Genomic DNA, 12,656 nt, shown 5'->3' with positions numbered 1-12,656 from the left:
GCGCACGGCCCTCCGCGCCTCCAGAGACGTGAGTACGAAGAGCCGCAATGGTCAATCTCCGCCGGAGACTTGGCTTCTGGCCAAAAAGGGCCTGGCTGAGCAGTGGCCAAAGTTGGCTGTGCCTTCCGGGTGCGAGGATAAGCTAACTGGGCAGAGCCGCAGCCGCAGAGCCCGGGCGCAGTCGGAGCGGACAGGTTCCGACGCCAGCGCGATGTGGCTGTTGCTGCTGCCGCTGGCTGCGCTGCTGCTGGCCGTCCTCGGCAAAGTTTGCAAGGGGTTGTTCTCCAGCAGCTCCCCGAACCCCTTCTCCGAGGATGTCAAGCGGCCACCCGCGCCCCTGGTGACCGACAAGGAGGCCAGGAAGAAGGTTCTCAAGCAAGGTGAGCGGGAGGGATCCTGGGGTCTGAGGCTGCGCCTGGGCATCCTCGCGGGTTAGTGTTCCCCAGATGCAGAGTGATGGGAGGGCTTCTTTGCACGTGGAGGCACCCGCTTTAGAGTCCGCCGCCACTGGCGAGAGCCTTGGTCCCCCCAGGCCCGGGGAATCGTGGCCACACGGGCGCGGGCATCGTCCTCGGCGAGCCAAGTTTTTGGCATAGCCACGCTCAGGCCCTGCCACTTAGTATAGCGGTGGCTAACCGGATAAACAAGAGACCCTTCCCCTACTTTGCTTTAAGACCTTAACGTTTTCACTTATCTTCCCCATGGGTTCAGGGACTTGGGAGAGCTGCACAGAAACCTTTATAGGAAATTGCACTTGGCCCATCAAGTGATTTAGCTCGTTATGCCTGCTCCCATCTCTTGTTGAAACGAGGCTCAACAGGGTGACTCAGGCTCAGAGCTGCTCTTCCATTGACCTGCACTGTCATCTTTAAAAAGTATTTGCGAATTTCTTCTAAGGTTTTAAAGAAAGAGTTCTACTGCTTAAAAAAGAAAAAAGAAAAAAAGAATAACCTGTAAAGAGAATAATCTGTTGATATCCGAGATCTCTCTCACCTGTTCACTTGTAAATTTTAGTATTCTGTGCAACAAGTCTTGCTACACAGTTGGAGACAGTATTGTTCTAAGTGGAAGGCCTATTAGTTTGAACTTCTGAGATCAGAGTTTTAATTGGACTCTGTCACTAATTTGCTGCGAAAACATTAGCAAGTCACTCCATTTATCTGGATTGGTCTAAAAATGAGATGACTAGTTTAACTGTTTTTCAAACCAGGTTGTGATCTCTTAGTGGGTCATGAAATCAATTTAATGGGTTGCAACTAACATTTTAAATGACAGTAAAATGGAAAATATCAGAGTGCATAATACATGGTTCTGGTAAGTATTGTGAAACTTCTGTTTCAGGTATTTATATTATATACTGACATATGTTCTGGGATGTGAATATGAAATATACTTTTCACTGTAGGTCTTTTAAAAAACATTTGAAAAGTTGAAAGTTTACTGAGTTCCCTAGCAGCTTGAAAAATTCCAAATCTCAGTTCTTCAGGAGTGATCTTTTTTTAAAAATATATTTATTTATTTATTTATGGCTATGTTAGGTCTTCGTTGTGGTGCATGGGCTTCTCATTGTGGTGGCTTCTCTTGTGGAGCACAGCCTCTAGATGTGTGGGCTTCAGTAGTTGTGGCACGTGGGCTCAGTAGTTGTGGCACATGGGCTCAGTAGTTGTGGCACGTGGGCTCAGTAGTTGTGGCTTGTGGGCTCTAGAGCACAGGCTCAGTACTTGTGGTGCACAGGCTCGGTTGCTCCGCAGCGTGTGGGACCTTCCCGGACCAGGGCTTGAACCCGTGTCCCCTGAATTGGCAGGTGGATTCTTAACCCTTGCGCCACCAGGGAAGTCCCTTTTAGAGTGATCTTGAGAGAACAGATCTTGTGTAGGAAGTGCCCATACAGCACCACAGGCTGCCCAGTTTTGTCTTGTTTAGGTGCTTCCTCCTCAACCCCACCTCCACGATTTCTCAGAGCAGGTCTGTCCTGCCTCTGCATCAGGACGTTGAAGAGCCATCATCCGACTGGGCTGCTCCACTGCTAACTGCAGACCCTGCATTTTCCAAAGATAACCTGCTTGTGAATGGACCAGTCCATGAGCCAGCAGCCTGCACTGGCCCCCGTCCCCCTCCTTGTTTTCTTTCTTCCCTAGCTCGCTCTCTGTCTGCACTTAGGTTTCTCAGCCTGTATCGCAGCATTGTTTTGCTCCTTTGATAGTTTGTGGATTTTTTACTTTCTTTGCAAGTAGGAAAAATCCCCAGCTACATAGTGGCTTTCCTTAAATCAGTTCAGATCAAACCAAATCACTTTGTTTAACCCGCCTGGCTGGTCCTGAATATTTCCCAGGTAAAATGTTTGAGACATTTTAGTCAGGAGCTCCTTGCCAAACTGCTCTAGAGTTTTCTGGCGTTGTACAAGCTAGAGAATTCTGCCTTGGTTTCCACATCACTGCTCTTTCACTGCCCCCCAAGAAGCCCCCACCTCCATCTCCTCCATCTGCTGCAGCTTTCTCAGCCAGCCGAGTGCCAGAGAAGCTGGATGTGGTGGTCATAGGCAGTGGCTTTGGGGGCCTGGCGGCAGCGGCGATCCTGACCAAAGCTGGCAAGCGAGTTCTGGTGCTGGAACAACATACCAAGGCGGGAGGCTGTTGTCACACCTTTGGACAGAATGGCCTTGAATTTGACACGGGTAAGACTTCTGTGGAAAAGGGCTGGGAGCTGGCGGTTTGGAGCAGCCGTGGTGGGACGATCCTGGGCATTTCTGTGATTTTGGAGGCCCCGTCTTCTCCCTGGGCGCTTTCCTTGTCTGAGAGCTGTACCCGCTGGCAGCCGAACCGGGCAGGGATTTGGTGGTTTCTGCTGCAACTCCCTTCTACAGAAAGGGTGGGTACCCCCTCTGGGCACAGACTCAGCCCTGCAGGATAACCTCTTTCACCTTGCTTCCTTGTTGGAGCTTTTCCAGGGCTCAATCCCCATATCCCTATGACACTTTGTTTTTCTGTCTCCCAACAGGAATCCATTATATCGGGCGCATGCAGGAGGGCAGCTTTGGTCGTTTTATCTTGGACCAGATCACTGAGGGGCAGTTGGACTGGGCTCCCACGGCCTCTCCCTTTGACATCATGGTACTAGAAGGGCCCAATGGCCGAAAGGAGTTTCCCATGTACAGTGGGGAGAAAGCCTACATACAGGGCCTCAAGGAGAAGTTTCCCCAGGAAGAAGCTGCCATCGACAAGTATATAAGGCTGGTTAAGGTAACACGGACATGCTGAGGACCCCCTGCTTATTCCCAGCAAGGCTGACCTTCCTCATTAGCGGAGTGATGGGTAAGGGAGGCAGGAAGAAGGAACAGGCCTGTCTGTCTGGAACTCAGCCTCCGCTGGAGTTGGCCTCTGTGACCCGGGGGCCCTCTGTCTCTGGAGCCTGGGCTCCGCAGCTGCCACTCTCACTCTGGCCTCTGGGGGGCGCTCAGCTCTCCTCCCTGACCACGCTGGCCTCCCTGTGGTCATATCACCACTTTTTCACTTCATCTGATTGGGATTATTCAAAAGGAATTTGGGCTGGAAACTGAGAAGCAAAAAAGGACTCACCTGAGGGTAGAATGGGAAAAATTCACAGAGTACGGAGTTTTTTGTTTTTTTGTTTATAAATTTATTTACTTTTTTATATTTGGCTGCTTTGGGTCTTCATCGCTGCGTGCGGGCTTTCTCTAGTTGCAGCGAGTTGGGGCTGCTCATTGCGGTGCGCGGGCTTCTCATTGCAGTGGCTTCTCTCATTGCGGAGCACGGGCTCTATGCAAGTGGGCTTCAGTAGTTGTGGCATGCGGGCTCAGTAGTTGTGGTTCCCGGGCTTAGTTGCTCCGTGGCATGTGGGATCTTCCCGGACCAGGGATCGAACCCGTGTTCCCTGCACTGGCAGGTGGATTCTTAACCACTTTGCCACCAGGGAAGTCCCAAGTACAGAGTTTTAAAATCCAAATTCAGCCAAGTTCAGCCGGGGCTAAGTGTTGCTGGCCCTCGGGCTATGCAGGCTGTTGGAAAGGCGAGTCAGGAGATGAGATCTGTTCCTCCCTGCTCATTCCCTTCCCCAGGTGGTATCCAGAGGAGTCAGTCATGCCATCTTGTTGAAGATCCTCCCGCTGCTCATGGTTCAGGTCCTCAACAAGTATGGGCTGCTCACCCATTTCTCTTCGTTCCTCCATGCATCCACCCAGAGCCTGGCCGAGGTCCTGCGGGAGCTGCCAGCCTCCCCGGAGCTCCAGGCCGTGCTCAGCTACATCTTTCCCACTTATGGTGGGTACTGGCCTTGGGCCCCAGGCAGCTCCTGGCTCTCAGTCATTCTTCCTGAGCCTGCTTGGCTGACTGAAATGAAACAGCACACACCCCAGGTCCTCTGGAGCTTATGGAGGAGATGTCTGTCCGCCTCCCTACTGGACACACTGATAAAAATTCCCTTCACCCACGCCCTGGATGACTTTCCTTTCCAACCAAAACTGTCCTCCCTGGCAGCATGACAGTTTGCAGGGAGGACATTCCCACTGGCCCCAAGACCTGTAAGGTTCCCCGTTCCCCACATTTGGATGGAAACAGGCCCTCTGGCTGCCCTGAGCCCTGGGGATCACTTGGATCCTGGGATGCATAGCCTCAGACTGCGTGTTTTCCTTTTTTTTTTTTGGCCATGCCTCACGGCTTACGGGATCTTAGTTCCCCAACCAGGGATTGAACCCGGGCCCCTGGCAGTGAAAGCACCGAGTCCTAACCCACTGGACTGCCAGGGAATTCCCAAAGGCTGCGTGTTTTCTGATGGGAACCCGTATTCCTTTCTGAACGAAGGTGCCGCTGCCCCTCCTGCCTCATCACCCCTTCCTTCCTTCTGTAGGCGTGACCGCCAGCCACACCACCTTTGCCATGCATGCTCTGCTGGTTGACCACTACATAAAAGGGGCCTTTTATCCCCGAGGGGGTTCCAGTGAAATCGCTTTCCACACCATCCCTGTGATTCAGCGGGCCGGGGGTGCTGTCTTGACGAGGGCCCCTGTGCAGAGCATCTTGCTGGACTCAACTGGGAAAGCCTGTGGTAAGAGCCCTGCATTGTCTTCGCAGTCCCTGGCCGGGGTGGGAGAGACCTGGGGTCTCTGGGTGCAGAGCAAAGAAAGCACTGAGGGCAGAAGGTGTAGAAGAACTGACCTCCAAGTGGGGGGTTAAAGGCTGGAATCGATTGGGGATAGCGATTGGCCTGGAAGCAAAAAGGACACGGGAAGGATAAAGGGTGGCATGGTTCCCAGAGAACAGTATTTCATCATTTATTCAATAGATAAAAATAGTTACCTGGTAACCTAGGACCTCCTGAGTGTAGGGGCTGTGTCTTTTTAATCTTTATGTCTATAGACTTTAGCACATAATAGAGCCCAGTAACTGTTTGTTCAGTGACTGATGGAGCGAGTACGTGGGTGCTTGTAGGGTGGTGTGGAGGCCGGCAGGATGCCCTGCCTTCAATCTGTAAATGGCAGAGTGGGACCCAGACTCTACCCTGGCTCAGGTGTTTGCTGTCACCTGCACACAGCGTCAAAATCCCACCGTGAATGAACTCTGTGAGGAGAGGCTCTATGCAAGGAAGGACTCAGGTAGACAGAACAGGCCATCCAGGCTGCGGGTACTTCAGAAGCATCAGGTAAGGGGGCAGAGAGACGCCTGGGGAAAACAGAGCTGGTGTGACAGTAAATTCACCAAAGGAGTCTTTCAAGGAGGAGGTGGTGAGTGGGTAGCCCAGGGCACGCAAAAATCAAGGGAGAAAAGACCGTCAGCGGTCTCCAAGGGCATGTGTGTAGAAGAGACTGGGAAGTTCCCGGTGGTGAGAGAGGGGTGGCTGTCCGATGTGTGAGACTTTCTCTCATGTTCGTGAGCAAGTTCTTCCAGCCATCAGGGGGTCTGTGAACCAAGGTGGGTTTATCAGTTCAATTAAATTCAGTGGCGGATACATTTATTTGTGTTTTTTTTGTGTGTGTGTGTGTGTGTTTTTCACGTGCTAGGTGATAAAAGATAAGTAAATCCTAATCTGTAACTCAAGAAGTTTCCAGTCTCACAGGGAAGATGACTGCGCTATAATTAAAGTGCCACATAGAGGCAGGCACCAAGGATGGAGGTGACACAGAGGGTGGTGGAACAGGGAAGGTCTCAGACGGAGGTCATGAAGGGTGAGAGGAAGCTAGCCAGAGGGGAGGGGTGGTTATTCCAGGCAGGGGGAACAGAATGTGCAGAGGCACAGAGGTATGAAAGAGCTGAGGGCTTCCCTGGTGGCGCTCTGCTAGCCAGAGGGGAGGGGTGGTTATTCCAGGCAGGGGGAACAGAATGTGCAGAGGCACAGAGGCACAGAGGTATCTGAAAATGTTATTTCAGTCCCCGCTCGCCGCAACTAGAGAAAGCCCTCGCACAGAAACGACGACCCAACACTGCCAAAAAAAATAAATAAATAAATTTATAAAAGAAAGAGCTGAGTATTTTTAGGCATCTGAAAATGTTAGGTTGAATCGTAAGAGACTGCCACATTTATAGGTTAAAAAAACGGTCGACTATCGGCTATTTCATACAGTCCTACCTAATAGTTTAGTGAGAATGGCCAGAGATGAGGCTGGACGCACGAAAGGGACCACATCAGGGAAGGCTGAGACAAGACCTTGGAGTTTAAGCAGAGGCTGAGGTGTCTTTGGAGGATTTTGAAAAGAGCAAGTTGGGACGGGAAGTCTGGCAGCTGTGAAGAAGGGTCTAGGATTCCAGTGAAGGCCTTCAGCCCATGGGCTCTTTCGGGGTTCGTGTGAAGGTTGGTGGGTTGCTCAAGAGAAGCGTGCCTGCGCAGGGTGGGGAGAGAGGTAGGAAGCCAGGGCGGGGACCGTGAGCCAAGAGGGCAGCGCTTCAGGATGGTTACCTCACTTTGCAGTTTGGCCTGGGGCCTGCCCGCTCGGGGTCAATGTGGGAGAGATCTGGGGGGTGGGGAATAGGGACCTTTCTTGTCCTCCTGGAGCTTCCAGAACCTCAGCCAAGCTCTTGTGCCTGCAGGTGTCACTGTGAAGAAGGGCCAGGAGCTGGTGAGCATCTATTGCCCCGTCGTGATCTCCAACGCAGGATTATTCAACACCTATGAGTACCTGTTGCCAGAGAAGGCCCGCTGTCTGCCAGGTAAACGACTGGGCTGCGTCACTGTCCTCCAGGTGCCCCAGGCCTGCCCTCTGCAACCAGCTGGCTCAGCCTGGCTGATGCTTCCCCCCAGCGTTAGCACTGCCCTTTGACCCTCCATAGGCAGAAAAGGTGAGCACACCGGTTTCTAACATCCGTTCCCAGAAGGCCTCTGTTTAGGGGGTGGCATCAACTTCCTTTGTATCACATCCTCCCCAAAGACCCTTTGGTCCTTATCTCTCATTTCATTCTTGGCGTATTTACTCCCTTTCCCCTTATCACCTCAACCATGTTTCCCTTTCCTCTTTCAAGTCTCCAGTCCTAGTTGCCCATTTCCAGTTTCCCTAGATCTTAGATCATCTCTCTGATAGTCCATGATGGTGGCTTGAGTCCTAAAGGAACGTTTCTTGGATTTTCGCTGAGGTTGCCCTATGAATCCTGCTTCCTTCCTTAATTTCTCACTTATTTTGAGTGGGGAAGCCTGACCTGACATGGTTGGTAAGGGAAGCTAAGGGCTGGCGTGGGGCTTCCAGAGCGAAGGCCTCACTTGAAGGGGCAGGAGAGCAGGTCGGCCCGCAAGGAACAGAGTGGCTGGGCCAAGGTTAGCTGGGACGTCACCATTTGGAAATGTAGCTGGCGGCTCCCCATGTGATTGAGGGGAGGAGGCCGCTGGCTGGGAGGGGATGGGCGATCCTGGAGGGTGAGGGAGAGGCATCTGCGTAAAGGCCTCTGGCTGGGGTGGGAGGTGGGGAGTAGGGAGCCGCTCACGATGAGTTTGGGGTGGAAACCCCGGACTTCACTGGTACCCGGGGAGGAGCGCTGTGGAAAGAGCGCTCCGACCCAGAGGGCGGGCCCAGGGATGTGGGTTCAGTAGAAAAGTGAGGCCTTGGATTTCCTGGTGGGGGAGAGGGTGGGTGGCCGTCGTGATTGTCTCTGAGGTACAGGCCATGTGCTCCCGGGAAATGGCCTCCTCAGCCCTCTGCCTCACTTAGCTGGGCCTCGGCCGGCATCTGCTCCTGGCAGGGGCCTCCCCTCTCTCAGGCCGGGTGAGCCGACTGGGGTGGGGCAGAGACCGCCCGGTGGCCTTTGGTACTTCTTGCCTCCCTCTCTCCCAGGACCTCTGAACCCTGACACTGTCCCCTGACGGGCCCAGTGTTCCCCCAGGCCCGCCTTCTCTCCAGGCAGCCATGCCACAGACTTAGCTGCCGAGCTTGCCTCCCTTCACTGGCGGAAGCAGCTTCCACTGCTCTTACGTATCCCAGCCCTGAAGACAGTCTCATGTGCCAGCCCCTACCTGCCTGAAGGGCCAGCTGCCTCTCTCGAGCGGGAGCTGCATGAATCCCAGTTTGAGAGCATTTCAGACAGTGGCAGCAGTGATGCTTAACTCAGAGACCCCAGGTGCTGGGATTCCTACGTTTCCAGCTGTTTGGGGGTAGAGATTCTCACAGTTCTGTCTCCCTCTCAGAGATGGGAACGGGATATCTGCTGGCCTTGGGGACAGGCAGTGCTAGTTGGGGTCGAGGGTGGAGGTGGGGTGGTCAGGCAGGGGGAGCCTTTGTGAATAGGAGCGCCTGTCTTAAATTCCATGGCTGAGCTTTGAGGAGGGTAGTTTGGAGAGGAGGTGTTTTGAGTAGGGAAGACTAGTTTGACAAAATCAGTAGGGGAGCTAAGGCTGGTGTGGAGAAGCAGGGCTTGGTCTCATCGTCGTGTGCCTGATTTGAGACCCAAGATTCTGTTTTTCTGCCAGGTGGGTGGCTCCTGGACCCCTTCCTTCTAGCTGGGGAAAGGGACAGGAGGGGCTGGGTGGAGGTGCTGGCTGCGCTAAGGGGCTTCTGAAGACCTGGGGGTATCACTCCTGGGCCCCTGGTTCTCTCTGTGCCCACCCTGCCCCACCTGGAAAGGGGGTGCCCACAGCTGTGGTTCCCCAACGATGCTGGGACCCAGGGGATCACAGCTGGGCAGCTGGGTGTCTGGAAGTCTTATGCCCGTTGTCCTACTGTAATTGTTACAACGCCCCCTTGACTCTCAGAAGTGGCCTGTTCTGGATATTAAGTTTTATGGTCACCCTCCCCGTAGCACTCAGGTCTTCGCAGCCTCTAATAGGAGAGCCAGCTTCTTCAGGAAAGTGGACAGTGGACAGGCATCACGTCCGATTCCTTGCAGTGTCCCCAAGGCCTCGCAGAGGATCCAGCGCATTTCAGGTCCTCAACAAATATTTGTTACGTGAATTAAGCAGAGCAGCCAGTGGCGACTTATCCCTCAGGCAGAGGCTGGAAATGGTCCTGGGAATGGGAACAAAGGATAAGACTCCGGGGCTTCCCTGGTGGCGCAGTGGTTGAGAGTCCGCCTGCCGATGCAGGAGACACGGGTTCGTGCCCCGGTCCGGGAAGATCCCACATGCCGCGGAGCGGCTGGGCCCGTGAGCCATGGCCGCTGAGCCTGCGCATCCGGAACCTGTGCTCCGCAACGGGAGAGGCCGCCACAGTGAGAGGCCCGCGTACCGCCAAAAAAAAGGATAAGACTCTGTGGGAGCAACTTCCAGAAAACTGGTCTGGGCTCAGCTGTTGAGAGGTAGGAATGCCCAGTGGCTTCGGTCCAGGGGACCAGAGGCTCCCACGGTGCCTGTTGCCTTCCTCCTCGGTGCTGTTCTTCCCTCCTCCCCAGATGAACCCTGAAATGCCAAGTGCCGGTGATGCCATTTGCATCTGTTCATCTGCGTCACTTACCATTTTAAGGCCTTGTGCTGACTGTTCAGCACAGGAGGAATTATGCATGTTCAGTCATTAGATGGTTTGTATTCAACTTAATACCGAAGCCAAGGCTTACAGCCAAATACTGTTCCTAGCCGTGGTCTTTGTAGTGCACAGCCCGTCATCCGCTCATAGCTGAGACATGAAGGGGACGATGGGAGGCAGTGAGCGGCTCAGAGAGCTGGGCGTTGCTCACTGTTCCTCAAGGCGCTCAGAGCAGAAGGCTGAGGCCGTGGCCTTCACAGGCGGGAGGCCAGGTCGAGTTGTCCGAACGTCTGAGGCTGCAGATGAGGCGAGCGGGCGTCCGCAGGTTCCCGGGGCAGGGGCGGCAGTCGGTGGCCTTGTTCACGCGGCCCTGCCGCCTCTCTGCAGGTGTGAAGCGGCAGCTGGGGATGGTGCGGCCCGGCTTGAGCGTGTTCTCTGTCTTCGTCTGCCTCCGAGGCGCCAAGAAGGACCTGGGGCTGCCGTCGACCAACTACTACGTTTATTTTGACACAGACGTGGACACGGCGTAAGGCGTGGGTGTGCGTGTGTGGGGAGGGTGTCCTCCCCTGATGCTGGGGGAGGAGCAGCAGGATGGGAGGAGATGGGCGAGAATCTACTCCCAGAGGGCTTTTCCCTACCTAGGCTGTGCCTTGGCCTCATCCCTTCGGGGGTCCCTGGGTGTGACCTACCCTCGGGGTGGTGCTGTTGGCTGCGGGGAACAGGGCCGGGACCGACAGCCCGTCCCCTCCCCCAGGATGGAGCACTACCTCTCTCTGCCCGCGGACAAGGCTGTAGAGCACATGCCCGTTCTCTTCATTGCTTTCCCGTCGGCCAAGGACCCGTCGTGGGAGGACCGGTTTTCAGGTGGGGCTTGAGGAGCTGGGGCGGGAGCTTGGGCGGGGCAGGGGCAGCAGTAGTGACCCCGCCCTGCATCCCCAGGCCGCTCCACAGGGGTCGTGCTGGTGCCCACCTCCTATGAGTGGTTCGAGGAGTGGCGGGACGAGCCCCAGGGAAAGCGGAGCAGCGGCTACGAGACCCTCAAGAGCTCCTTTGTTGAAGCCGCTCTGTCGGTTGTCCTGAAGCTCTTCCCACAGCTGGAGGGGAAGGTAGGAGGGCAGACTCCTGTGGCTGGTGCATCTCTACCCTTTCTTTGGGGCAGGGGAACCAGGCCTGGGCTGACTGAGCTCCAGGAAAGGATAGGGAGCCCGTGCCGGCAGGCAGCTCGTGCAGGGGCAGGAAAGGAGGTAAGGGTCTCACAAGGTCCCACTCCTACTCTTCGGCTGCCTCTTTTGCCTCCTCAGGTGGACAGTGTGACTGGAGGGTCCCCGTTGACCAATCAGTTCTACCTGGCAGCTCCCCGGGGGGCCTGCTACGGGGCTGACCACGACCTGGGCCGCCTGCATCCTGGTGCGATGGCCTCCATGAGGGCCCAGAGCCCCATCCCCAACCTCTACCTGACAGGTACACTGACTGCTGCATTTTGCCAGGACCTGAGACCCTGGGCTTCCCTGTCACCCAGAGTCCTCCATTCTTGTCCTCAGATCCTGCTGCCCCCTGCAGCCTCCCACACCCTGAGCTGGGCTGCCTTGGCAGCTGTGGACCCTGGTCCTGGTCTGAAGCCATCTCTGGGTGGCCCTGGCCCAGGGGCCCTTGTCCATCCCTGTCCCCCACTTGGCGGGGGTGGGGGCAGCAGTGCACATGGGCCTCTGCTTTTGTCTCCTAGGCCAGGATGTCTTCACCTGTGGGTTGATGGGAGCCCTGCAAGGGGCCCTGCTGTGCAGCAGCGCCATCCTGAAGCGGAACCTGTACTCAGATCTTCAGAAGCTTGGCTCAAGGGTCCAGGCACAGAAGAAGAAGAATTAGTTTGGTCAGGGATGAGTCAGAGGAAATTTGGCCAGTGCTCCGGCACAGCCCCTGACTTACCCATGTCTTTCTGCATTAGCTCCTCGATCACGTAAAGTACTCTTGTTTTTAATTTCTGAATAAGAGGTCCGACGTATAAGTGTAGCATAGATGGTGCTTTTTTTTTTTTTTTCGGCTGTGCTGCACGGCATGTGGGATCTTACCCCGACCAGGGATTGAAGTCTGTGCCCTCTGCAGTGGGAGTGCAGAGTCTTAACCACTGGACTGTCAGGGAAGTCCCTAGATGGTGGTTCTTAAACTGAAGCTCTTCCAGCCAGGCAGGTGGTGATCCTTCATACCTTTTTTTTTTTTTTTTTGCGGTACGCAGGCCTCTCACTGTTGCGGCCTCTCCCATTGCGGAGCACAGGCTCCGGATGCGCAGGCTCAGCGGCCATGGCTCACGGGCCCAGCCGCTCCGCGGCATGTGGGATCTTCCCGGACCAGGGCACGAACCCGTGTCCCCTGCATCGGCAGGCGGACTCTCAACCACTGCGCCACCAGGGAAGCCCCTTTCATACCTTTTATAGCATGCTGTCCCTACAAAAGGCCCAGCGTGGGCTACTGACTTGGGTGACTTTAATGGTTCATCAAGCAGCCCTCTGCATCCCACACCCACACCTCCTAACTCTGAGCCATCAAACCAAATATTCTTTTGTCAGGTGGCTAGAACCCTTGAGAGTGTGGGTCGGCTGAAGCAGGATGGACCCACCGGCCCGAGGCTTCTCTTCCCATTCCCCCTGAGTGCCTCTCCGCGGGAGTTCTACACAGTGGAGAGAGGATGCCTGATGAGCATGGTTTGGGTTGTAGTTCCATAGGTTGAGGCTCCAGATCCCATTTTTCTGGTTCCACTGGCTTTCAGCGGGTG

General features: G+C 55.0%; 1 protein-coding gene across 1 annotated transcript; it reads left to right on the top strand.

Moving 5' to 3' along the window:
- The first annotated feature begins 35 nt into the window (after positions 1-35).
- Positions 36-12,162, top strand: RETSAT (retinol saturase). Its single transcript, XM_024743885.1, has 11 exons — positions 36-380; positions 2,492-2,674; positions 2,998-3,239; positions 4,076-4,277; positions 4,864-5,061; positions 7,038-7,157; positions 10,277-10,415; positions 10,644-10,753; positions 10,829-10,995; positions 11,191-11,350; positions 11,613-12,162. The coding sequence occupies exons 1-11, from the start codon at positions 212-214 to the stop codon at positions 11,750-11,752; spliced, it is 1,830 nt and encodes a 609-aa protein (XP_024599653.1). The 5' UTR covers positions 36-211; the 3' UTR covers positions 11,753-12,162.
- The last annotated feature ends 494 nt before the right edge of the window (positions 12,163-12,656 follow it).

Source organism: Neophocaena asiaeorientalis, unplaced genomic scaffold (assembly GCF_003031525.2).
Source record: "Neophocaena asiaeorientalis asiaeorientalis breed wild unplaced genomic scaffold, Neophocaena_asiaeorientalis_V1.1 scaffold114, whole genome shotgun sequence".
Taxonomy (NCBI): Eukaryota; Metazoa; Chordata; class Mammalia; order Artiodactyla; family Phocoenidae; genus Neophocaena; species Neophocaena asiaeorientalis.
This window is presented reverse-complemented; position numbering and strand designations above follow the sequence as displayed.